At 43.0% G+C, this 25996-nt stretch overlaps 2 protein-coding genes across 2 annotated transcripts; both read left to right on the top strand.

Annotated features, from left to right (window-relative positions):
• The first annotated feature begins 3193 nt into the window (after nt 1-3193).
• LOC134482168 (disks large homolog 5-like) lies at nt 3194-10438 on the top strand. Its single transcript, XM_087587159.1, has 5 exons — nt 3194-3390; nt 4130-4292; nt 5461-5592; nt 6050-6226; nt 9849-10438. The coding sequence occupies exons 1-5, from the start codon at nt 3366-3368 to the stop codon at nt 9931-9933; spliced, it is 582 nt and encodes a 193-aa protein (XP_087443285.1). The 5' UTR covers nt 3194-3365; the 3' UTR covers nt 9934-10438.
• A 6628-nt stretch (nt 10439-17066) lies between these two features.
• On the top strand, nt 17067-20786 carry LOC148000746 (disks large homolog 5-like). Its single transcript, XM_087587021.1, has 4 exons — nt 17067-17227; nt 17978-18137; nt 19519-19650; nt 20097-20786. The coding sequence occupies exons 1-4, from the start codon at nt 17137-17139 to the stop codon at nt 20296-20298; spliced, it is 585 nt and encodes a 194-aa protein (XP_087443147.1). The 5' UTR covers nt 17067-17136; the 3' UTR covers nt 20299-20786.
• The last annotated feature ends 5210 nt before the right edge of the window (nt 20787-25996 follow it).

The following is a 25996-nucleotide window of genomic DNA, read 5'->3' as shown; positions in this document are numbered from 1 at the left end:
CTATGGCCAGAAGTTGTTTACACCTTTGGCAGCTGCTCTCAGCCCCTGATTTGGGGCCAGGACCTTCCATGGCACCCATTCCTCTTGCTGAGCCTTTCAGCTTATTGTTGTTAAGAAGTTGTTTACGCCCCTGTGTTGGGGCCAGGACTTGTCACAATGCAGATTTCTCCTGTTTTCCTATTTTCCTGGTTGGGAATTTTCACCTGCTTTATTGTTTTTCCACGGCTTTTGCCTCTGGTATATAAGAAGATCTCAGTAAAGCCCGGACAGCATTCTTTTAACACGAATGACCCCAGTGTGTGTTTCTTCTTAACTCTTATAGGCCTATGCCTGGTTCTCAGTGTCCTGATGACACAGGCATCATCAAATGGAGGTCCCACGAAGATCGGGAAAGAGAGGACAACCTGACGAGATGGTCCCAGGAAGCCGGCCAGTGAAGGAGGGACACATTGGGGAAAATGGGCCAGGAAAGGTCCCAGTGAACAGGATACAGAAGCACCGTGGGAATTGAAAGCACATGCAAAGAAAAATAAAGATTTGGGGTACTGGTGAGTAAACCTTGTAAAAAGGGACAAGGTAATAATGGTAAAATGTTTCTTTGTGTGTGTTCTTTTAGAGTTATGCTACAATCTAGAGAAGCAAAGTCAATTCTCATAGATGCTTTTAGTCTTTGGACCCTGATTAGAGACAGTTTACACCCTAGATAAGAGAGAAAATGCTTTGAGAAAAGCATTCCTCCCAGACGCTCCACAGATGCTTTGGCAAAAGAAGGAAAATGAGATTAAGCTTTTTAAGAGCTCTCCTAGGGACATCCTGCCGCCTTGCTGGTTCCTATTGGAGAAGTGTTTATTTCTGGTTCTGGGTCCTTCAAGTAGGGTATCTGGGTCCTTTTAGTGGGACACCATCTAGCTCCTTCCCTCTATGTCTATTGTCTGTCCTTGGTGTACCAAGCTGTCCATGGATGTCAATTTATGTCTGGGTTTTGCTTCTCGTTGCTTGAATGTTTTATGTTTCATGTTTAAAAGAAAAAATGGTGAAAACTTTAAATGCTGGTTGATTCCCACCTTGATTTAGTTTTAAGTCCTTTCAAGAAAGGAACAAATAAACAAAAACAGTTTCAATTGACCTTTGGAGCCCTGCATCCTAGATAACTGGTTATCTCTGGTGTTAACTGTCATGTGTGTCTCTGACTGGATCCGGCCTCAAAAGAGGAATGTAGCTAGGAGCCTAGGTCTGTCCACTGGGGAAGCTCCCCAGGGGGCTGGCTAAATGTCTACACTAGCTGATCTTAAAGGTGCCAGCAGCTTCAAAGCTTCTATGGTAAGGGAGCTGATGTCTGATTCTCTTAGAGAAATCTGTGACTGTGATTATTGGAATCAACAGGTAACTAGGTGCTTCTTTTAAAATGACAGCTAAAAAAGTAAGAATGGTGTTTGATCTAAATACTAAAGATATGTGTACTCACTTCATTTTTTTTGTTTTAAATGTATAATACGCTTTACATGTCTTGGCTATAGGTGATTGGCTTTTAAGTTATTGGTTATGGTTGAAAATTTGTAACATTGGTAATAGAAAGTTGGCTTAAAAAAGGAGTCATTCTAGACAACACGTGGCATGAGCCAACCCAGGGAAACAGGTCTAGATTGGGATAATATTTTAATATATTTCTTATCATGGAAACTGGACTAATAAAAGAATTTAGGGCAATGTCTCTTTGGTGAGGTATTAGAGCCTGCACCATCGTTCCTTCATATGCAAGGCTTGGCCGCCATACTTTATAGCATGAGGAATGGACTTGGTGTTTTGGAGAGACTGGATTTTGGAGGATAGATAGTTTGGTGGAGGGTACGCTTTGCTTTCCAAAGTTATGGCTGTGCTCTGGGGTTAGGAGGGAAACTTAAAGATTGTGGCTAATGATTGCCAGTGTTACATTGACTACAGTTTACAGTCTGATCCCAGACAGACTCGGGATTCTAACTCACACATATTTGTGCTTAAGAAAAAGTCAAACAGGTGGAGACTGTGACAAGGGATGATGGGGCTATGGAACTTATAAGAGCATTACAGCCCGGTTGCTTACTGCAACTGCTATTTCAAGAAATACATATAGAATGATTATAGATTTAAGAGATTGTTTTTATGCTGTTTCTTGCACTCTTGGGTTGTTGTGAAATATTTCATTTCTTGTGTTTCCTTGGGTTTTGTTTGACTTGCCCATACATTTGTATGTCTTTTTGAAAGAAAAATGTATTTATTTTTATTTATTTTGGTGAATTGTTCTTTGTATGACTTTTGTCTGTGGTTCCTCTGAATGCAGTTCCCTCGGTGGCCAGAGGAGGGCACCAGATACCGAGTTATAAATGATAGTTAAGCACCCTGTAGGTCCTCTGAGTGAAGCCAGCTGGTTGTCCAGGTCCAACTACAGTTGTAGCTCCCTGTGCACCATGATGTGCTACAGCTTCTCTGCTTCCTCCTGCTCTTCCTTGGCCAGCAGCACCTCTGCATTCTGCCCCTCCATGGCTCTCGCTTGGGTCTCAGTTCCCTCACTTTTGGGGATTTTAATTTTTAAGAATGGACAGAAAGATTACAATTTGATGTTTGCTCTATACCTGAGAAGCTTTTTTGCCAGGAAAAGGGAGTTTCCATTGCACAAAATGGGATGGTAAGGCCAAGATTTCAGGAAAAACATGGGTGAATATATTGAAACCATTCCTCATCCCAAGGCACACTCCATGAAACAACATTCTCCAACTTGCATACATTTAAAGGTGTAGGAAAAAAATATTGGCCTCTGGAGAACAGTAAAAATTGTGGGAATTGGATTATATGTCACATGCATGGACCCTGGATTTATACATTTCAGGAAGAAGAATATCCATCATTAATGGTCTTTAGGTCTTTTGCTGTTAACAAAGATGTTCTATCCATTTCAAGGCCTGATACAACTCTCCCTCTCCTCAGCAACTGAGTTGTAATGAAGCAGTGAGAACTCTGAAGCTCTGGAAGGAGAGTGAGCGAATGGGTGTTCCTGGCTCAAAAGTGAGTCTCTGGAAAAGCCACTGCAGAAACTGGTCAGTCTGGGTGGAGGTAGTTAGCAAGTAAGCTATGGCATTTCCCAGTGACATCGCCGGTAGTATCTTCCCTGGAAATTCTCTTGTATCCAGGAGACACTAGAATGTTCTGTGATGTCAGCAGTGTTGTGGTGACACCAACTGCCTCAGCGATTTCCCTTCAGTTTCTAATGGATTTTCGAGGAGGCATGTTCTCCAGGATCCTGTCTCTTTCGGAGGGACAATCATATCCATGCAGGCACCAGACCAAGGCAGAGGGAGGCCAGCCTTCCATCACGTTGGAGAACAAGACGAATGGAAAGATCCTTGAGGAGGTCAAGTGAGTACTGGGCAGGGCAAGGGGAGCTTCCTGGAGGAGGTTGGCTTGAGGTGGTCCTTCCAGGAGTAGGACGTATGATTTAGAGCCCCAGTCTTCCTAAATGGCTGACCCAGACTCAACAATTTCTGATCATTAGTTTGACAGAGAACCAAGACTGTTATATGTCAAGGGGCTTTCCTTGGATCTCTTTACTGTCATGGGCGGTGTCAAAGAATACCAGGATGAGCCCCTGTAAGAATAACAAAGTGTCTCTCCCAGGATCGGCTGTTGAAACACTTCATTCTCAGCAGTGTCCTGTAGATTACGTGGGTAATTGATGCCAAGAGGGATACTCTCCTGGTCATTATCAAGGTCTCAGTTATTTTGTCCTTAACACACATGATTAGGGATTCAAGATGTTAAGCAGTTTGAACTCAAGGACTTACCTGCCTCACATCAGACATTAGCTGAGAAGGTCCTCCAATTCTTCTTGTTTAGGCCAGCTTTAGAATTTCAGTGCCAGAGGAATGGCTTTAGGAGGTGTGGTCTATATCTATGATGGCATATGTCATCCTATGGCTATGATGGTGGGAACAGGGACCTAGCTGAGTTCAGCTTAAAGATAGCTTTCTTGCTCTGTCAGGGATTCACTGTATCTGTAGAACTGTTCATCCTCAGACTTCTGTTTTAGACTAAGCATAGTTTTCCTTGACACTGTGTCCACATATATGCCTGTTCACTGGTGTTTATCTACCTACAGAGTCTGATCAGAAGGCATCGTCCCAACCCTCCATGACACCTGTTGAGGAGGAGAGAATGAAGCGTCTGGAGAACCTCAAAATTGCTCTCCACAAGATGCAAAAGGAGAGAGATGAACTCAGGAGAATCCTGGCGGATTACCCGGGAAAGAATTTAAATGACAGGTAGTCACAATGCAAGTTCTGTTAATTCCACATTTCCTCACATCACAGTAGGCTACAACTCCAGGGTGTCCTCATGGTCAAAATCACTTTCCTGATTGGATGAGAATGTGAAGTCCAGATGGGAATGGGATGGTGGCACAGGCTATTTTAATTCCTACAAACGTAAATCATAGCCTGTGGCCTGAATCACAGTCTGGGAATGAGGGTAGTAGTGTGTGAGCTCTCATTGTGTGATTTAAGGAGCCTGGACAGGTGTTGGCTTGTGGGAATTTCTAGGTGCTCTGATTATGAGCAATCATTGTTGTAATTGACGTGGAGGTGCTTTGGGTTCAATAGGTCCTGTGAAGAGCTGGAGGGGCCTAACCCCACTTGGTGCCTCACAGTGTGTGACTGGACTGACAACAGGGGATCATTGGTTTTCTCTGATTTTATTCATTGTATTTGGAGATAATGCCACATCCTTGTATTTATTTGGCATTCTAATTGTATTAGAGAGAGAGAGAGAGAGAGAGAGAGAGAGAGAGAGAGAGAGAGTTTTGTGTGAGTTTGTGTGTGTGTGTGTGTCTCCATGTGTGAGTGCGTTTGTGTGTATCACTTAAGATCTGGGTATTCTATGTTATTCTATGTTCTGATTGGGACTGAGAATTATCCTGTGTCAATTTTCATGGCATGATAATGATGAGGGTGAGAGCCTCACTGTGAGCAGTACAACATTTCACATCTGCTCAGGTGGACGCACATGGGAATCTCCTGGTGTGTGTTATAAATTCTTTTCCCTGTAAATACTGTTCATGTTCCTTTGGGTTTTCATGTAGCAATAGATTCTATGATGGAGAATTGTTACCTAAGAACAGGAGAATAGTCTTCATGGGTTTAAGTTGGAGCCTGGATTGTGGCACAGGGTCCTCGAATGTTCTTCGCAAGCTTGTCAATTCCTTCAAACCCCCTCAGGGAGCTCAAGCAAATCAGCTCCCTCCTTTTGTTTGCTGGGACTGCTGTCCCAGTGTCCATAATAATAAACTTAGTAAATACCAAATAGATCCAGTACCAAGGAGCAAGTGTGTGGCATTCCTAGGCTGGGGTAGTTCAGGATTCAGTCTGAATTCATGTAATTCTTGAATCCTTCATTCATAATGTTATTTCATCTTTGGACCATGCCCTACCACAGGAACAACTTTGAGTCTGAGATGCTCACGATGCAGCATGAGGAAGTGATGACCGACATGAAGAAAATGAGCGAGCAGGTCAATAGAGCTTTGGTCAAATGTACACACCTCACACTGGAAAATGACTGGTACTGGTGAGTAACTTACAAGGTTGGGACCCAGCACTAGGCACAGCATGTGTCAGCCCATTCTTATCTGTGAAGTAAAGTGAGGATCAGGCTTTATAGTGTTTGAAACATACCAGGAAGCCTGTCTCTAAGGAAGGCTGTAGGACACACAGGACACAGAAAGATTGGCCTCCAAGCGACATTCTAATAAAATAGACAAATAAGCACACATAGGGATTAAGTCCTCTTCTGGGAAAAACTTGAATCAATGATGTCAGGTTTTTGAGAAGTGCCCTGAGTCTTCTGGAATGTGGCTCTTTTCTCCATTTGACCTGTCTCTAGGTCATGCTCCATGGCTACTGTGGACTTGGACTATAATCTGGGGCTCTCTTTGGATCAGGACCCTAGAGGGAGTAATGGACTTGGAGACGTGGGAGGAAGTTGGAGACTGGCTGGGATTAAACATTTTTACTTTGTGTCTCAGCCGCAGCTTCTGCCCCCTCCTAACTGAGTTTTTTGAGCTGAAGAACAATGCCCAGAGAGCACGGCATGAGAACAGGGAGCTTCTATGGGAACAGATTGCACTGGAAGAGTCCATTAAGGAAACAACAAGGATCTGTGGGGAAGCCAGTATGAAAATCCGCGTAACAAGCAGCCTCAGGTAGGATGAATGACGCATCAAGGGCAGGTTTTCCTGATATCTAAGCATAAACCAAGTCAAACCAGTTTAACCTTCTCCACCTTATCCAGACACTCTCCTAGGTCTCATCCAGTTGTTCATTTCTTTGACCATTTACTAACCTTTCTGTGATGTTAGCTTCATGCAAGAAACTGGAGGATTGACAACCAAATCCTCCTGCTCAACTAGAAAATGCATTTCCTTAAGGGGGATCTGTTGATCACACACTGCACACTTACATGCCATTATGCTAGAGGGATGCCATGAGGTAGCCGTCTTTGTAGTGCACAGAACTGATTAGAGTTCAGTTCAATTGCCAAAAGAATGGCTCTCATTGTCAATTATGATGGGGCTTGTGGACTTTCTCTCCTTTTCCCCGTACATTGAAAATGGTCCCTTCTGCCTGTCCAAATCGTGGTTTCTAGTGACAGAGCTTGAGAAGCAGTTTGTCCGTCCTGTTCTATGTCAGTGTTTTAGTGTTCTTTCCTGTGGCTTATGTCCTGGAGCTGACTGGATGAACAGGGATGTAGGAAAGACTTCTCTCACGGTGAGGGTTTGTGTGATATATGTATGGATTAGAGGGAAATTTTTCTCCAACTCTCTCAACCTAGTGTGCCCAAGAAGTGCATTCCCTACACAGGTTTACTCTATAAGGGATGGATAGCAGTGTCTACGCTCTCACTTGACACATTTCCTTTGCCTCATCTGTATTCAACAACTGTTCTTCCAGCATAATGGCCTCCCCATTCTTTTCTGCTTCTCACTTATGATTTCTGTTCTCTCTCTCTCTCTCTCTCTCTCTCTCTCTCTCTCTCTCTCTCTCTCTCTCCCTTCCCCTCTCCATCTCTCTCTGACTCTGTGTGTTTGGGGGGGGTGTTTTTTTGTGTGTTTGTGTCTGTGGGCACATATATGTGTGATCATTTTTATGGCTATGATGCATATTGTACTTTGGAAGTTGTTTGTTTTAATTATTTGTGATATGGGGGTCTTATATATAGAAGTGTGTGTATATGTGTGTTTTTTCGCATGTGTGTGTGTGAACTCATCAAGTTTCTGAACACAGACACATATACATGTATTTATATATATTGTATAAGTCTATATGTGCATATTTAGAAACATGTAAAAGTATACACACACACACACACACACACACACACACACACACTCTGAGAGAGAGAGAAGAGAAAACATAATCTTTCCAATTATATTTTAAACTGTTCTTAATGGGGTCTTGATCACTATTCAAACTATTTACACTGGGAAAACTATTCATCAACATTGACATTACTTGGAGAAAAACTCAGGAATAGGGTACAGGGATGTGAGGACAGGCTGCTGTGTGAAATCCATGTACCTGAGTGTCGAAACTGATGACTGAGGGCTCTTCTGCCTTCTTTGCTCTCGGTGTACAGTAACACTGGAAGGTCATGTGGCTTGTTGTGTCTTCTCAACATCCTGGTTATGTTAATCATTTCCTGCCACCAGTCTCTTTCCAGATTGGCCTAAACTTGGTTGAATATACCTTGGCTTTGGAGTTTGGCCTGGAATTTGTTATTTGAAAGATTAATTTGCTTAGAGTTGAATCTGCAGGCAGAAGATGTCCAGGAGTTATGCTGAGGTGGAATCACATCTTTGCCTCAGACAGAAACTTAGGCTCAAAATAGTCCAAAGCACTCACCCTGTGTTGTGTTGTGGCACTCTTAACCATTGTTATTCAAAATCATTTGATCTGAGTGAAAATCATCTGTAAGGAGGGTTTAGAAAAGTGATGACCCTCAGACATTGCTGGAGGTGTCAAATGGGTAGCCCTGTGAGAAGCCATGTACAACTCTTGTGAAAGTTCAACCTTTTGACACAGTGATTCCAGAACAAGAAGTAGGTGTCAGCAGAGAAACTGTGGCACATTAGTGTTTAGTGGTTCACCTCAGAGCAGCCATGAAGCAAAATTATCCAGATGTCCATCAGTCAGAAAGTGAAAAGGTACAATGTTGTCCAGCCCTTCCATGGACTGTGGCTGAGTTTGATTATACCTGCCAGCATTTGGCTTTGAATTAGCCTTCTCTTACTCGAATTATATCTGATAGCATCCCAGTACAAGTTTTACCTTGGATTGTGGTTATGGAGATTTCCTAGCTGTTTGTGCTGGTAGTTTGTTTCCCCTGTCAGGTACTGTATGGTAAAGGGACCTCATATTGAAAAATGCAGCTCACTTTGCATGCACTGGGAAACAGTGAGCAGAGGACTGAAGAGGCTCACACGCCCCCCCCAACACCCCCAGTGCTCTGTTTCCTGAAATCAGCCTCCTGTGCACAGCCTTGTGACCTTGCTAAGCAGGCTTGGCTAACAGGCCTAGATGTCACATTCCTAATTTCTGAATTTCAGGGGAATACACATTATTGGCTGAGCTGTCTTTAGGCTATGCTCACTGTGTACTTACCCCATTCCAGGTTTTTTTTTTTTTCTTATGCCACAATAGTAGACTGGGTGATCTCTTCTATTACCATTAACTGGGAAACTAACCACATTCTGCAAAATACTCTGCTTGTATGTGTGAAAAAAATATATTTGGGTGAGTTCAAAAGTGTGTATGTCTGGGTGTCTGTCTGTCTGTGTCTGTATACATGTATGGCTCCATGGACAATATAATCTTCTAATGACCAGGATGAGGAGAGCATGGAGGAAAGTCTGCAGGACCCCCTGAATCAGCAAAAACTGGTCACTGAGCAAAAAGCCTTGTCTGAGACGATGCAGCATCATTTCGGTGTCACTGAGATGGTTTGAAAGCACAGGATGAGAGGACCCAAGTAGATTCCCTGTACTTATAAACTGTCTTATTGGGTGTGTGACTTTCTCCATAGTTCTCAGCATCTGTCAGCTAGGAGCAGCTCAGAATATTATTCTTGTCCATTTTAAAAGAAATTCCGTCCATGAAGTGTATGTGATCCATAGAGATTCTGGCTCTTGTGTACCGATCCCCCCAGTCTGAGCTCTCTTGTATTATCTGAGCCCAGTGCCTTTATGTCTCCCCACAAATAGTTTTACGATACTCATAAACAAAGGAGTGGTATAGTTTATTTTCTGCATGAGTATCTCCTTTAGAGTTCAATGCTTAGTCTTGGCAAGATTTCCATGCAGCATATTCTTGCCAAGTATAATATCACTTCGGTGTGCATGTACTTCTTGAGATATTGTTTCTCTGGGTCTTTACAGATATTGAGGTTGTCATGTGGACACCAGGCATATTCCTGCACTTGAGGAATAATAATAGCCTTCATTTCAGTGATGGCCAGGCTTCCAAGGCCTTCCTATTGTTTTCTAGGTTGTTCAAATCTCTCCTCACCTGACATTAAGGCATTGCTACATGATATTAAAATATAATATATATGTACCATTGGATTTATCTGCTGTTCACAGTTCAATTTTTAGCATTTTTTTAAAAGCTGTGAAAATATGCAGGCCTGTGGGATCTCTTACCCTTCTCTCTTGGGCATGAGTGAATGACATCAGATGAAAGATCATCCTGGATTGTCCTGCTGAATTGTGCTGCTGTCTATGGGATAAGTGACATGGCAGGTCCTCACCAGGTCTTTTCCACCCCTAGGTCTGAACACTGCAGCAGAAGCTTCCCCAGGGCACAGACCAGGACTACAGCTCTCAGAGACAGAACTGTCCACCAGGAGCACTGAGGGTGCAAAGATTGACACCACCTCCCACATCTCAGTCCTTGTAACTGTACAAATCTTGGGCTGAATTTGAAAGACCTTGAGATGTGGCCTGGAACACGCCTCACGTTTAACCTTTTGACGACTTGTCCATCAACAACCAACCACCCCGAGTGAGGCAGGTCTACATTCCTCTTGAAGAGATTTTCACCATCTTCCTTGCCGTTCTGCTGTGTTTGCAAGGCCAGCAACAGGCTGGAGTTATATGTTGAAGAATCAGCAGGAATTGAATGCTGACTAATTTACTTGTTATATTTGTTTTTAGTTTGAAGTTTGGTTTTATGCATTTGGTTTTATTTGTTTACGTTTGAAGTTTTGTTATTTATTTGTTAACTTTAGTTTTTTAATTAATATTCTATATTCTTAAGGCTATATACATTGAACTCATTGACTCCCCACTTTAAAATTTTCTTGAATAAATTAATGTTTGTCTATAAATAAAAATGTGACCTTTAACCCCTCACTGACAAGACCGTCCTGAGTCACATGTGGTTCTTCCTCCTGTAACAGCACAAGTGTAAGGCAACAGTGGTTTTCTGCAAGTCTCATGCAGCTTAGGCTTCACCATCAGTTCACAGCCAGCCAGAGCTGCACAGTAAACTGTGCTCTTGATGTAGACAGTGTGTCGTGCTCTGTGGATCCCACATACATGACGAAAATTATCCTTGCTTTATCCTTGTGCTCACAAATTTAGCTTCCTTTATAATGACAAACAAAGGGAAACTCAGAATTATTTCTCTAATACATTAGAGGAAATAAAACCATTCAGTATGGGAATATAAAAAGCGATCAGGACACACTGAGCTGTATGCTTCTGCATTCCTTGTAATATAGCATTGGTTATAACTGCAGATTTATTGAATTCCAGCAATTTTGGAGGAACAATATGTTTAAATTTTTTATTAGATATATTTCTTTACTTACATTTCAAACTTTATTCCCCATCCTTGTTTCCTTCCTTAAGCCCCCATTCCCTTCCCTCTCCCTTCCCCATATGTGTATCCCCTATACATCCCCCTTATTGTTCACCCATATTCCCATGCACTGCCCCTGGAACATTTTCTTTATTGCTTTGTTGGTTTGTTTGTTGTTATTCTTTTTCTCCCATTATTATTAAATTGGGCATTTCTTATTTACATTTCAAATGTTATTCCTTTTCCCGGTTTCCTGTCCATCAGCCACCTAACCCTTCCTCTTCCCGTTCTAAATGGGTGTCCCCTCCCCATCCAACCCCCATTACTGCCCTCTCCAAAATTCCCAACACCAAGGGCTTCCCCTTCCACTGTTGCCCCAACAATGCTATTTACTGCTACCTACGCAGGGTCAGTCCATGTGTAGTCTTTGGGTGGTGGTTTGGTCCCTGGAAGCTCTGGTTGGTTCTTAAGGGGTTGCAAGCCCCTTCAGCTCCTTCAGTCCTTTCCCTAATTCCTCCAATGGGTGTCCCATTCTCAGTTCAGTGGTTCGCTTCTGGCGTTTGACTCTGTATTTTACATGTTCTGGCTGTGTCTTTCAGGAGAGATCTATATCCAGTTCATGTCAGCCTGCACTTCTTAGCTTCATCTATTTTATCTAGTTTTGGTGGAGATATATATATATCACATGTGGGGCAGGCTCTGAATGACCGTTCCTTCATTCTCTGCTCTAAAATTTGCCTCGCTATCCCCTCCTATGGATATTTTTGTTCCTCCTTTAAAGAAGGAGTGAAGCATCCACATTTTGGTCATCCTTCTTGAGTTTTATGTGGTCTGTGCCTTAGATCGTGTGTATTTCGAGTATAACTAAGAGGTGAGGATGCAAAAGAATCAAATGGATAGCTTGACGCCAGAGGTTGGTGGTGAACACCAGAGGGAAAGATCATTCTTCCAGAAACAATTGGCAGGTTTCTGGTAACTCAGCTTTACCAGACTACTTGTCTTGGGTCCACAGAACTGTCTGAGATGCCAACACCAAGGTATGTTATACCTAATATACTAGACAGTGTAGAAGGAGATGTCAAAGCCAGATTTCACATTTACACCTATGTAAATAAAAAACAGAGATCATTTACCCAGAAAGGATTGCATACAGGTAGCCAACGCTATGATAAATCATGGGAACCTGAATTAACTGACACATGGCCTCCTAGAGTAAGATAAAAGTACCTGCTTGTTTTTATTGATTCCTTTTCTGGGTGAGTAGAAGCTCACTACATCAGACTGAAACTGATCATAGAACAACTAGAAAGCTCTGCTAGGAACTTTCCTCCTAATTTTGCCACTTACTAGGAATGCTGTCCTATAATAGCCCAGCTCTCACGGCCAAAGCCTTTGAATAACAGTCAAAGATGTATGAATAGTTTGGAGTCTTTATTGTGCAGAATTCTGGGTAGGTGGAAATAATTAACAAGACATTAAAGGAAATACTATGGAAACTCTCATTGGAATCCAGAAAGGGTGGAAAGGCTCTTTTCTTCTTTTGGGCCTGCTGTACTCCATACAAGGAGGGATTGAACCCTATAATATTATGTTTAGAATACACCCCCCATTGCTTCTAAGTCTTAGAGATCAGCAGTTGGCAGAATTCTTCAACTATTTTATTCTTGAAATCCTGTCTGTCCAGTTCTCCGTAAAGTCTTTTACTTTGACTATCAGAGAGACCCAGTGAACCTCTAAATCTATCAACAATATCCCCTAATTTGGACCTAGCGGTAGTGAACCTACATGAGCCAACTGGGCATCAAAAAGGACAAAGCAATTTGCAAAGGACCTACGTGGTGATGTTTTACACTCTTACAGCTATGAGGTTAGGTGGAATTTTAACATGGATTCCTCACAACTAGGTCAAGAACGTAGAAGCCACAGATGACAATGCCAAATAGACTCCCTCCAGAACTTCTGGACCTATTAAAGTTGAGCTTTCACCTGACCTCAAGCCCTTCCACTCCCTGCCCAACCTCCTGGATCTTATGTCTGGCATGAATACAGGATCATGGTCCAAACTCTAACACCCTCAGGCCTGTCCCTGGGAACTCAGGAAGGTGGACACTAGAGAAGTGACGTCTAATGGAACTGCAGAGGACCAATCTCCGTCCACGTTGTCCTTTGCTCACTGATATCTGGTTATTTTTTGGAGAAAGGATTTGGAAGTTTATCATTTGAAGTAGGTGCACAACATTTAAAGTTGTATATTCACTGTGTAACTGGATTAACTATGTTACCAAGATCATTGCAACAGAGGGATGCAAAACAGAGACTTTGTGAGTACACATCCATGAATATATGTAAAGAAAGACACCTTGGAAGGAATGCACAATAAGAAAATGAAATCCAATATCCAATAAATTAAAGGTCTGGAGGGAAATACTGCCTTTTGGGAAACAGGAAAACCTAGGAAATTGGAATGTATGTCACAGGAATGGATCTGGGAATAAAATTATTATGCAGAAGAATCTTCCACCCCATGTCCCTTGATCTTTCTCCCCATGCCAAGCCCCTGACACAATCTGCCCTTTCAGAGCATGTAACTACTAATGGAGCAAAGAGAAATCTCTAGCTTTAGAGGGAGGAGATATGGAAAGGGTTCCATTGTGTCACTGGAGAGCCTCCTGGAGATGGCACCTCAGAATCTGGTCACCATAAGGAAAGCTGGTTAGCAGGAGGCCCTGGCAGTTCCCAGTGACGTCATCCAAATGCTCTCCTGCAACCTGGCCTTCTAGACAGAGTAGCGTAAACTGCAATAAAAGGATACACTTGAAAGTAAAACTTGGAGGAAATGCCCTGGCTTATCTACATTGTCACTGTGAACTGTGACATTGCTCTCTTGGCTTCTGTGCCCAGACATGAGGGCTCTGAAGCTATGCTGCCTCCTGTGAACTGTGAATGAGCTTGTGTCACACGAAGAATATGAATGCAGTGAGAAGAGAGTAGGAGGACATTGTGACACTGCCCTCCCAATGGAGACATGGAAGTGTTGACAATCACAGTGGGTGAGTCTCAAGCTGCACTTTGAGACCCAGCCAGGCTACGTTTCACCTGTCAGCTCACTTCCTGCACATTCACCACAGGCCAAGGGCAGGCTCAGATGAAGCTCTGTTGAAGACAGGCGCTGTCCCTTGTGAGCTGCATCCCAGGGTATGCAGAAGACCATTCAGCCTCCTGTGATGTGGGAGATCAGAGTAGTAAGAGGCAGACAGAGGGGACAGTTCTGTGTTTGTTCTTCTGGGCTACCATAACTACATCTTCCAGGCTAAGGATTTGCTCATGGGAGTCTGCTGTCTCACATGTGTAAAGGCCAAGCTGTCGGAAGTCTCAATAACACAACTGGCTCCAGGCTGCTTTCTCAGTCACTGGGATTTTCACGCAGTCCTTCGTACCTTGTCTTCTAGAACCACAAATTCTTTTCTGCCTTCATATGGACAAGGCATATTTTCTCACTCTCTCTTTCTAGAGACCAGTTGGAACACATATATTGGACAGCCATGCTTATTGTCTAAACTGGCAGGCGTCCAGGTAGGGCATTAGTGGGTACAGCATCATATCTCAGCATCTCTTCCTGTAAGGGTTGGAGCAGAACTCCCCCATCTCATCCTGGGTGACGATGTAGATTAGGCCCATCAGATTAAATAAAGAATTGAAAAACTCTCCTGGGGGTGAAGTGGTGAGGAAATCATGTTGCCATCCCATAAATGCACTGCTATGAGCAAGCTTCAGACAGCCTGGGGGGTGCAGCCTGCAGCAGAGACCACAGGCCTTTGGTGGAGAATGATTCAGTTCAGAACTGGGAAGGGAAAAGGATGGTTGATATTGTTCCAGTAGATCTCACTGCCTATAAAAAGAGTTTCTTCTAGATCAATGAATGGTTCTTGTAAAGCAGCTCCTGGACTGGACTACTGAGACCAACCATGAGCCCACCAGACTGGTGCTTTCCAACCAACAGACAAAAGTATCCACTGTACAAATGATACACAGATATATACACAGAATACCAGATGGATACAGAGTTTCTTCAGTTCCATGAATGAGGGATTCAGCAGATGAGATGGCTCAGCAGATAAAGGTAATTGTTGCCAACTCCCTACACCTGAGCTCCTTCCTAGGACCTACATGATTGAAGGAAAGAACAAACCCCTCACAACTTGTCCTCAGATTTTTATGTAGTTGGATTTTTCCGGTCTTGGTCCACAGAAGCAAAGACATCAGGTTTTCCAATTCCATTTGACACGGGTCCAGTACCTTCAACCGAATGTTCCTTCCTGGAAAGCTGCAGCCTGTCAGCGTGGCTCACTGGTTTGTGAACTGCAAGTGTCCGTCTGGGAAGGTGGTCGTGTTCATCCAGCCCACCTGCCCCTATTGCAGAAAAACCCAAGAAATCCTCAGTCAACTGCCTTTCAAACCTGGTCTTCTGGAATTGTGAACATCACAGCCACTAACAACACCAATGAGATTCAAGATTAATTACAACAGCTCACTGGATGGAGAACAGTTCCTCGGGTCTTCATAGGTAAAGAAAGACTGCATTGGCAGACGCAGCGATCTGATCTCCATGCCACACAATGGGGAGCTGATGACCCGGCTGAAGCAGATTTGAGCTCTGCGGTTAGGAAAGGGGTGCAGGCAGAGCCCATGCCGAGAGCCATCATCCAGCTATTCTGATGGCCCGGACCCCTGAGAGATGATGTGCATCACAGAGGATGTCAGTATTTTCTGGTGACCAGACTTTTCAACAAATTGGCTTTTATTTCTTCTTTTCCTCAGTGCTAAAACTTGTTGCTGTTTGCCTTTAACCATGGGGCTGAGAAGCTTAACAGACAACACTGGCTTTTCCACTCTTCCTGAGCTGACATGTCTCTGCCTCTAAGCCCATGTTTCCCATCCAGTTGATCTAAATCCCCATTGAATCTGTTTCTGGTTTCCTGCCATGCTGGTCAGCTGAAGTCATTTTGCAGAAGTCCACTTCCTGAATGGTCATTAAATCAATGGATATTGTGATTTTGTTTATGACCTACACACAGGCCTTTCCCTCCATCCTGCATGCACCGTCCCACTTCTCCATTCACAGCCCTCAGCCAGTGTTCTCAACCTTGCCCTCGCACAACCCACAGAAGGCCACACTTGTATGAGCACGCTGTTTGAAAAATCAGATGAAGAGCTTTAGCATACTTGGTCCTCACTGTAGCCATAATAACATAGACGACAGAGCAGATTGTGCATTCATCTCTATTCATAAAGGAGATTAAGAAAATCCCAAGTTTTATGTTGATCCTCGTCAGAGTACCAGCAAAGTCAAATATGAAATGCAAAATTGCATCAATTGTATCAAGGGGCAACCCCCAATATCCTCATGCCTGGACTTGGAAATTAAGGAAGACAGATATTGGAGAAGTGATGGCTGTGGGGCTACAATGTAGGAACACGCAGTCCAGGTTGACCTTTACTCACTGATGACCAATTTAATTGTCTGGCTATATTTGAGAAAGGAATGATGTCCTACTTAATATGTAAAAGAAGGGACAGAAATTTATGATTTTATATTTGCCCTGTAGTTGATCCCCTATATTCCGAAGAAAAGGGAGTTTTTATTGCAAAAAGTAGGATTATTAACATTGACTTTGTGAACTACATGGACGTGTATGTGGAAATAGTCCTGGCTATCAAGCAATGCACAATAAGCAAATATTATTCAGGTTTTATAAAATTAAAATTACAGGAGGAATATATTGGCCTCTAGGAAACAGAAAAATTTGGGAATTGGACTGTATGTATGTGCATCGTCTCAGGTGTAGATTTATTATTGATAGAAATCGTCCTCATTTGTGGTCCCTAGAGATTTAGATACTAACAAAAATATCTTATGCAATTCAGGGTTGTAACAAACTCTCCCCATCAAAAGCATTGATGACATCCGATGAAGCAGAGAGAAATATCTAACTCTGGAGGAGAAGTTGCCAAAGGATATTCCCTGGGTCACAGGAGAGGCTGCAGAAAAGGGCCCCATAGAAATTGGTTTCTTTTGGGAGAGCTGGGTAGCAGGTAGGCCATAGAACTTCCCAGTGACGTCATCAGTAATCTCTTCCTTGGACAATCTCTTGTATCTAAGAGAGCACTAGAATCTTCTGTGATGTCACCAGTGTTGTGGTGACACCAACTGCCTGTGGGATTCCCTCAGTGCCTTTTAGGTTCACAAACAGGCATGTTTCACCAGCTGCTCAAGCTCGTTCAGAAGGAGAGGGGAGACCAAGGAGAGACCAGACCGAGGCAGAAGAAAGCTGGCCTCCTGTCTTGTAAGTACAGAAGAATGAAATCATTCTGGGGAAGGCACAGTGAGTACTGGGTAGAGTTGGGGAACTTCCTCCAGGAGGCAGGTTTGAGCTGAGCCTTTCAGGAGTCGGCCTTACAAGCAGGAGCCTTGGAATTTGTCAATTGCAGACCAAGAGTCAAGAGTCCTGATGATTAATTTGACAGAGAGCCAGGAATTGGACAGCCTGCAGCTTCTTTTCTATGAGCTTTTTAATTTCTACTGCCAAGGAATGCCAGGAGGAAGCCCTATGAGGATAACAATGTGCCCATTCATGGTTGGGTGCTGAAGCACTTCATCCTCTAGATTCCTGTAGGTTACTAAGTCTCTGATGACAACAACAAGGAAGGATGAACCCCCTAGTCATGAATTGAGGTCGCAGACACTTTAAGCTTGAACACACGATTAGGGTTTGATGGTGCTGTGAACTCCAGGATTGACCTGCTCCACGTCTGTTATCTGCTGACAATGTCCCAAATCTTTATGTCTGAGGTAGATTCTATCTTTCAGTATGAGGGATCCTGTAATAGTGAGTGAGGCTTATGTATGGCAATGGAGGTTGGGAAGAGGGAAATAGCTTAAGAGTCCACATTAAAGATAGCTTTTCTTCTCTTTCAGGGATTCAACAAGTCTCCAGCCTTTCCTCTTCCTCAACCTCCATTTTGAGACTCAGAATGGTCTTTTCTGCCCATGGGCTATCCAATATGTACATTCACTTGTGTTTATCTATCTACAGGGTTTATTCGGAAGGCATCATCAGAAAATTTTATCAGTAACCATGAAAAGCGTATAAAGAAATTGGAGGAACTAAAACTTGAAATCCAGAAGTGTAAAATCGAGCGGGATGAACTTTCTCGAATCCTGGACCTTTATGTCAATGATGGTTTGAACTACAGGTAGTCATTATGCCCTGTAACCTACTGACTGTCTTGTGCTCTCTCTGCTAAGCCAAGATTTCCTCACATCCAGAAAGTGTTTCATCTCTCATCCTGGACTTTAAGGAGCCTTGGCAGGTGCTGGCCTGTGAGAGAAGCTAGGTGCTGTGTATTTAGGGTCAACCTCTCTTGTACTTGACCCTGAGCTCCTTGGAGTTGGATTGGATTTTTTCAACAGCTGGAAGGACCTGGTCACACTTGCTGCATCTAAGTGTGTGAATGAAATGCCTGAATGTCATCACTCTTACTCTGATTTTGGTCGTTATACACTGATTCTATGGCACCTCCATGATAAAGTTGGCATTCTAATTATGTTTGTATATGGGTTGGTATGTACGTATGGATGTGAAAGTATTTGTGTGTGTTTTGCTCAGGATCAGGGAATCTGGGACCTTTGATTGGGTCTGAGGATTTGTTTGATGAACAGTTTGCAGGTCATGATAGTGATGAGTCTGTGGAGGCCGTCATTGATCAACAGAGCACTTTGCTCCTTCTGTTTACCTTGCTGGCACATAGGACTCTCCTGAGGGGAGGAGGTGTTATGAATCCTCTTCCCTGTAAAAAGTAGTTTCGGCCTCTGGGAGTCATGTAACAAGGATTGAGAATCCCTGCATTCAAAACAAGAGAAATGTCATCACATCTTTCTGTTGGACCCAAGGCTATGGCACAGACTAGAGGAAACATCTTATACTTCTTACACAACTATTCAATTCCTTCATGCTTACCTGGCCAGCTCTTCAAAGTCAGCTCCCTCCATTTGGTCCCCTAGCTCTGCTGTCCAAAGGCCAGGATAATTAGTTTAACCAGCACCATTGGAAGGAGCAAGTTTGTGGTATATACTGGGCTTAGGTAGTCCAGAGAACAGTCTGAGTTCATTTATTTATTTATTTATTTATTTATTTATTTATTTATTTATTATTCATTTTCCTGCTTTGAACTTTATTTTCTTTTTTGTAATTATCCAAGGATGGTTTACTGTGACCTAGAAAAGGTCACTGTGGGAATAAATTCTTGGCACTTGTTATTCCCAAACATGCAGCTCTCAGACTTTCCCCCTCCTATACAGAGGGTCTTTGTAGGACCGTATCTCACCAGCCTTTTAAGGAGCCCTTATTTCAAAACAAATGCATGCTGATTTGGAGAGCAATATTTTCTATGGGAGAGTGATGGTTTGAGTCTCCCTGTTGTGTTTTTGCTGTGGTCTTTGAGTTTTCCACTTTCTTCCCTAGCACGCATTCCTTGAATTTGAATTTTTATTGGCTATTTTTTATTTACACTTCACCTAATTCTGAAATCAAGAGTTCAGACAGTTATTTGTTCCTTCGGTCATGTTCTAACACAGGCTGAATGTTGAATTGCCAATGCTTAAATCCCAACATGAGATGAGAACGATGGATATGCCTAAGATGACCAACTGGATAAGTGATGCCATGGAGAAGTACAAGGAGCTCATGCAAGAGAACAATTCCTACCGGTGAGTCACTGACAGAAAGGAGACCCCAGCAAGCACTAGGCAGGGAATACTTCTGTCCAGCTATGACTTTGAAAAAAGATCTGTGATCCATGAGAAACACATGGGAAGATTGTATAGCTGCTGGGTCTTCTATCAGCCCTCAGAGGGGATTGGCCCTCTACCTGCCAATGGCTTTAGAATACCATGAACACATAAGCACCCATATGCACCATTTCCTCTGCTTTGATGTGCATATACCCTCTAGTGTCAGGATTTTCTGAAGTACTTTGATTCCCATGGAGTGCGGACTCGGGATTTGACCTTCCTCTGATTGGTGCAAACATGCAAACTGTGGCTCTAGTCTGGAGATGCCTGGGGATGGGGCCCTTGAAGGGATGATTGTACTTGCAGGAGTGGCAGGCAAATAGAAACTGCCTGGGATTTACCATTATTTGTTTTTGATTCAGCATCAGAAACTTCCACCTCCTGAATGAACGCAATGAATTGAAGAAGAATGTAAGGATTTTGATGAATGAGAACAGAAAACTGCTGGTGGAGCAGACTGAACTGCAAGCATCCTGTGAGGAGGGAAAGAGGTTCTGTGAGGAGGCCAGCAAGACCATGTACACCACAGATATTGAATCCTTGTGTCCTGTTACTTTTGAGTAAATTGAATGTATCCTTGTGAATCAAACAGTGATCTCGAACTCGTCACTCTTAAGAACCTTCTTTATTGAAGTGTGATGTAACCATCTGAAATCCCACCGCTCTCAGGCAGAGATGGATCTCTGCATTCTCACAGGGATTGGGCATCATAATGACTTCCCAGTCAGACTGAGATACAAAGACAATTGTGCTTTCAGTGTAGATTGTGTGTCCAACTCTGAATACCAACTTCATGATGAAAAAATTATCAATGCTGTATCCTTATCAAATATTTAGTGACCACTAAAATATACTCTTTTGTGGATGAGAGTGTTGAACATATTAATGGAATATTCATAAGATTTTCTGTAGTATCTCCCAGGAAATAAAACAATATTATAGGTAGTATAGATGCAGTCATGAAACAGAATTGCTTGCTTTTGGTTTCCTTCAAACATGATATCAATTATAACTGCACAGAAGAGATAATAAATTGCAAGAGCTTTCAGGGGATAGGGTTTTTATGGTTGGTTGTTTTCTTGTTCTTCTTGATTAGGATGATGACTTTTGTTCTTGACAATGTACTATGTTCCATTTGGGATTTCAACTCAAGCAGACCACATAGTTTACAATTCAGTTTCTAGATTTCTTTAAAAGCTGGACAAAATATCCAGACAAAGGTGCCCTATGAGTTTTCTCCTTTGTTTTTCCCTCCTTTGGGTGCTTTTGTTTTTGTTTGTTGTTGTCGTTGATTTATTTTATATTTATGAGTGTTTTGCCTCCTGTAGGTCTGTGCATGCTGTTCCCCAAAGGCCAGAAGAGGTCATTGGGTTTCACCTGGAACTTAAGTGACAGAGGATTGTTAGGTGCCCTGAAGGTCTTTTGAGAAACAAATTCTCAAATGATGAGCCATCTCTCCAGCCCCTACCGTGGACGTTTGTCCTTCATCGTGTTCCTTATTTGTGGCCATGGATCATACCTGAACAAAGTGTTTCTTGAGATATGTAGGGACACATTTATGGGGTCTGCATGCTAATTATCTAGACTTCCAGGCATCTATGTGAAGTTTTAAGTTAGGGTTTCACTGCTCTGAACAGATACCATGACTAAGACAAATGTTATAAAGGACAGCATTTAATTGGAGCTGGCTTAAAGGTTCAGATCTTCAGTTCTTTATCATCAAGGTGGGAGCCTGGCAGCATCTAAGCAGATATGGTGCCGTAGGAGCTGAGAGTTGTACATCTTCATCTGATGTTTGCTAGCAGAATCCTCAGTTTCAGGCAGCTAGGATGAGGGTCTTAAAGCCCAGAACCACAGCTAAACACCTGACCCAACAAGGAAATACCTACTCCAAAGAGCCGTACCGTATAATAGTACCGCTCCCTGGGCCAAGCATATACAAACCTTCACATTCCACCCTGAGGCTTCCAGAGGCTTGTTCAAACATATGAGACGATGGGGGCCACATAGTGGTGTTTCTGAGACTTCCTTTTTCAATTCAATTTATCTGATTTTCTTAATCTAGTTCTCACGCAGAATCTTCAGACAAGTGCAAAAGGTAGCCACATTCTTTACCATAAAATCTCCCCAAAGAGTCTCTAAGCAAATATTGAAATTCTTCACAGTATGCTTGGGACAGAGTCACACAATTTAAACCACTTTCAGTAACAAAGTCTTCCATATTTGTTCTAGGATGGCCCATTAAGCCCTATTTAAAGCATTTCCACAGCTTTCCAGATCCAAAGTCCCCATGAAAGAGTCAGAGTTGGGGCCAATCTGAGGCCAGTGGGAAAATTCCACCACCAACCTCTGAGCACAGAAGGACCCCTCCCTTCCAGGAGGAGTAGAGCTAGTGTAGTTCCTGCAACAGCTGCAAACCAGACTGTTGAAAAAGCCTCCTGTGACTCCCCATCCGACTCCCTCAGAAGGTCCCAGAACAGCCCACTGACTGCCAGTCTATTTGGAGGTTGCATCTCCCCACTGATTGTACCCTATTTAGTTACCTTTGTACAAATTCTGCCCCAATTATTTGAATTCTACCCTAATTGCAAGTATATAGCTCCCTGGTAGACTCTGCTCAGGGACTTCTCTCTCTGAAATGGGATGACCCCGATATTTTGGAATGACTAAACTCTTGCCTTTACATAGATTTCCTCCTCTGTGAGCGACATTTCAGGAGGTTCAGGTAGTGGTTCAATTTGTACCTCATATTTTGTGTATTGGCCAGTAAACTCACCTCTTGGAGGAGACCCACAGGAGAGTGGTGAATTGGGGAAGTGACAGCTTGAGCGATGTACCACAGTTGTCTACGTCTCCTCTATCTAGCTTCCATGTGTTCTGCTTTTGGTTAGATTCATATGTGCAAGCTTAAGGAGGGCTCGGACAGCCTCAGTAACAGGACTTTGATCTGGCCAGTGGCTGGAGCAGAAGGCCTGAGTTATCCTGTCCGTGGCATGGACAGGCTGGTCTGTGTACTTCAGCTGCGAAAGAGGGCACTTTGTGTTAGTTGTTCTTTTGTTTTCTGTGTTCTTGGACTTGGACTGACGAAATTTTTTGACATGGGACAGGTTGTTAGGACTAATGACCACTTAATGTAACTTAGAGTGGCCTGCTTTTGATGTTAAATGGCCACAGGACCTCCCCAAGGTGTCAGCAGTAGAGGATATAGTGTTTCAGAAGTTTCCCTCCTCCTCCCTGCTAACACTTCTTTGTCAACTGGAACAAAACCTGAGTCCAGCCTAGCGGTTAGCTCCATCCGTGTTGACAGTGTTAGCTTTGCGGCTGGAGAGATGGCTCAATGGTTAAGAACACTGACTGCTCTTCCAGATGTCCTGAGTTCAATTCTCAGCAGTCATTTGTTGAGTTTCTTTTTCCCTCAGGACCAGCTCCAGGTTTTACATTTCACACCGGTTTATCCCCTCTTCCCCTCTCCTTCTGCCTAGTGCAGACACAGTGCAGTCTGGCATCCAGGGTCCATGACAGGAGAGGCCCCAAGTGGTCATATGTATCCATTAACAGAGTTTGCAACTGACTCCTGCTCACATCTTTTGTTCAGTAAATGAATATCCTTCTTGCCAAGAGAAATGTATGCTCCCTGTCCGAGTAAATGTGGTCTCTGAGTTTTTAAGATGGAAAAGATTTATTTTATATAAAGAAAGGGGATGCCTCTGGTAGGCTCATGTTGAGGCATCTCTTCCCCTGAGGGACCAGCCACCGGATGGCATAATGTAGAATAAACTGTATTCAGGACATGACACCAACTCCCCCGAAAAGTTCTTACAAGTTCTCTTCACCACAGACATAGGCCAAGAAACTGGCCCTTGGGCCCACAGGGAACCCAACCAGATTGGTTATTTAATGGGTGTAAGGGTTAGGGATCTCCTCCAGATTTGCCACCAGGCTCTGTAAGCAGGTTTAAACAATAATTTGCCAGTGTTTAGATATGATATTAAATAAGAGAAAACAGAGAACTCTAGTACAGGGCTTTCTTCAATTAGTTAGTGCCAAATATTAGATAAAAGTTACAGATACAAGCTAATAAAAGTTCCAGAGATTATAGAAGAGTGCAGATTAGACAAGAAGAATGAATTAGAGCCCCTCTAGCCAACAAAGCCCTGGATCCAGGAGAAAAGACTACCATAGAAATGGCCAATGGCTTATTTATCATAGAAACTGGACTCAGTGACAGCAGGATTGCCTGCTTATTATTGTTGCCACAGCATTGTTGGATAAAGATGCGGATAAGTTAACTTTGCGACTCATCTCACACACACACACACACACACACACACACACACACACATCCTGATTGCTGTTCAGTAATGCCTACAGGCTTCATTATCAGACTTTATTAATCTATCTTGGCTTACATATTTTCCAGCCACCTGTTTCCCCGAACCATGCAATTCTGCTGCCCAACCCTGACTTGGACTGTCCACTCCATCAAAGTGATTCTCCTCTGTCAGAGACAGAACAGATCTGGTTTATTAACAAAAGCAGCTTTACCCATGAGGGTCAGAGGAGAGCAGAGGCAGTGGTGACACTGGAAATGGAGGTAGTCTGGACTCAGTCTGTTCCTCCAGACACTTCAATTCAAAGGGCCAAGCTAATAACATTAACACAAGCCCTCATCATGGGAAAAGAAACCAATGGCTAGAGATAACACATGGGCTAACAAGGCCGCTAAGGACATAGTCTTAAAGAAAACAGTATCTCTAGATTGGATACTGTTCTACCTGAACCACCTAGATCAACTGATATATGCAGAAAAAGAAATTAAATGGGATGGTGATGATCGAGTGAACGTAAGCTAATATTATCCATCTCTTTAACAAGAACTCTTCTCAGAAAGATCCACAGAGTCACTCACTTGGGAGTAAAACGAATGACAAACTTTAAAGCTTATCAGCTGAGCAACACTCCCAGTCACCCTAAATATCCAAACTCCTGACTGAGAGGTAAGAGCTTGGAGGCCTCTACTGGGAAAATTGATTTTATAGAGATTAAGGAAGAAAGACATGGCTCAAAATACCTGCTGGTTTTTGTGGACATTTCCTCCTGGATAGACGGATAGAGATACAAGAAGAGATTTTCCCAGGTTTGGAGCACCTAAGGTAATAGGACCAGATAAGGGCCTGCCTTCATATTTCAGAAATGTCAGTGACTGACTAAGATCTTGGGGACAAATTGGAAGCTTCATTATGCATATCATCCCCACAGTTAAGGGCAGGTAGAAAGGATACATAGAACTCTAAATTAGACTTTAACTAAATCAGCCTTAGAGACTGGTGGGACTGGATGACGCTCCTTCCCTTTGCCCTGCATTAGATGTATATGGCATTCTAGCCCCCATAGTATCCAGCCTACAGTTGGCAGCTATTACAAAACTGAAAAATGATAATTTAATATTTAAGGTCAGCGGTACCCAATAGGATCATGACTATGTTTGCCCTAAATCATGTGCCCTCAACGCCCTGGCAGTCCCCTACATTGGGGAAATGATCCTTCAGAGGACCGTGAAGTTAGGGTTTTACTGCTGAGAACATATAGCATGACCAAAGTAAGTCTTATGAAGGACAACATTTAATTGGGGCTGGGCTTATAGGTTCAGATGTTTAGTTCAATATCTTTAAGGTGGGGGCATGTCACCCTCTAAGCAGGTGTGGTGCAGCAGGAGTTGTGAGTTCTACATCTTCATCAGAAGGCTGCTAGCAGAATACTAACACTCAGGCATTTCTCTGACCCCAGATATCTTAATCAAGCAACTGGCTTTTGAAAATGCTAGTACAGTAGAGAAACACTGTCTCAAAAACCAACCAACCAACCAAAGCAACAAAGACAAATTAAAAACAACAGCAACGGGGTTGGGGATTTAGCTCAGTGGTAGAGCACCTGCCTAACAAGCGTAAGGCCCTGGATATGGTTCTCAGCTCTCAAAAAAAAAAAAAAAAAAAGACAAAATAAAAACAGGAGCAGCAGCAACAATAACAACAGCAAACGAAAGAAAGAAAACACCAATGCATACTCTTATGTGACCTTGCCTCCAAGTTATTTCTGAATTGTAAATTAAAATGCCTATAATCAAAAGCTGTACAGAATTAGACAGGTGTTCCCTGGTGTTCCCAGCTTGGTGGTGGGAGGAGACCATTACAGACAGGGGTAGAAAGAAGAACATAAATAGAGGAGAAGCCACCATGAGGTAAGAATCTTTAAATAATGGCCA

This window comes from Rattus norvegicus, chromosome 15 (assembly GCF_021556685.1).
Source record: "Rattus norvegicus strain SHRSP/BbbUtx chromosome 15, alternate assembly SHRSP_T2T, whole genome shotgun sequence".
NCBI classification, from domain to species: Eukaryota; Metazoa; Chordata; class Mammalia; order Rodentia; family Muridae; genus Rattus; species Rattus norvegicus.
This window is presented reverse-complemented; position numbering and strand designations above follow the sequence as displayed.

Excerpts from the sequence above, each read along its gene's own strand:
- LOC134482168 (XM_087587159.1), top strand. The coding sequence starts at position 3,366 with ATGGAAAGATCCTTGAGGAGGTCAA. Across the intron at positions 3,391-4,129 it reads AAGATCCTTGAGGAGGTCAA|AGTCTGATCAGAAGGCATCG; the intron begins GTGAGTACTGGG and ends ATCTACCTACAG. Across the intron at positions 6,227-9,848 it reads CGCGTAACAAGCAGCCTCAG|GTCTGAACACTGCAGCAGAA; the intron begins GTAGGATGAATG and ends TTCCACCCCTAG.
- LOC148000746 (XM_087587021.1), top strand. The coding sequence starts at position 17,137 with ATGTTTCACCAGCTGCTCAAGCTCGTTCAGAAGGAGAGGGGAGACCAA. Across the intron at positions 17,228-17,977 it reads GAAAGCTGGCCTCCTGTCTT|GGTTTATTCGGAAGGCATCA; the intron begins GTAAGTACAGAA and ends ATCTATCTACAG. Across the intron at positions 18,138-19,518 it reads AATGATGGTTTGAACTACAG|GCTGAATGTTGAATTGCCAA; the intron begins GTAGTCATTATG and ends GTTCTAACACAG.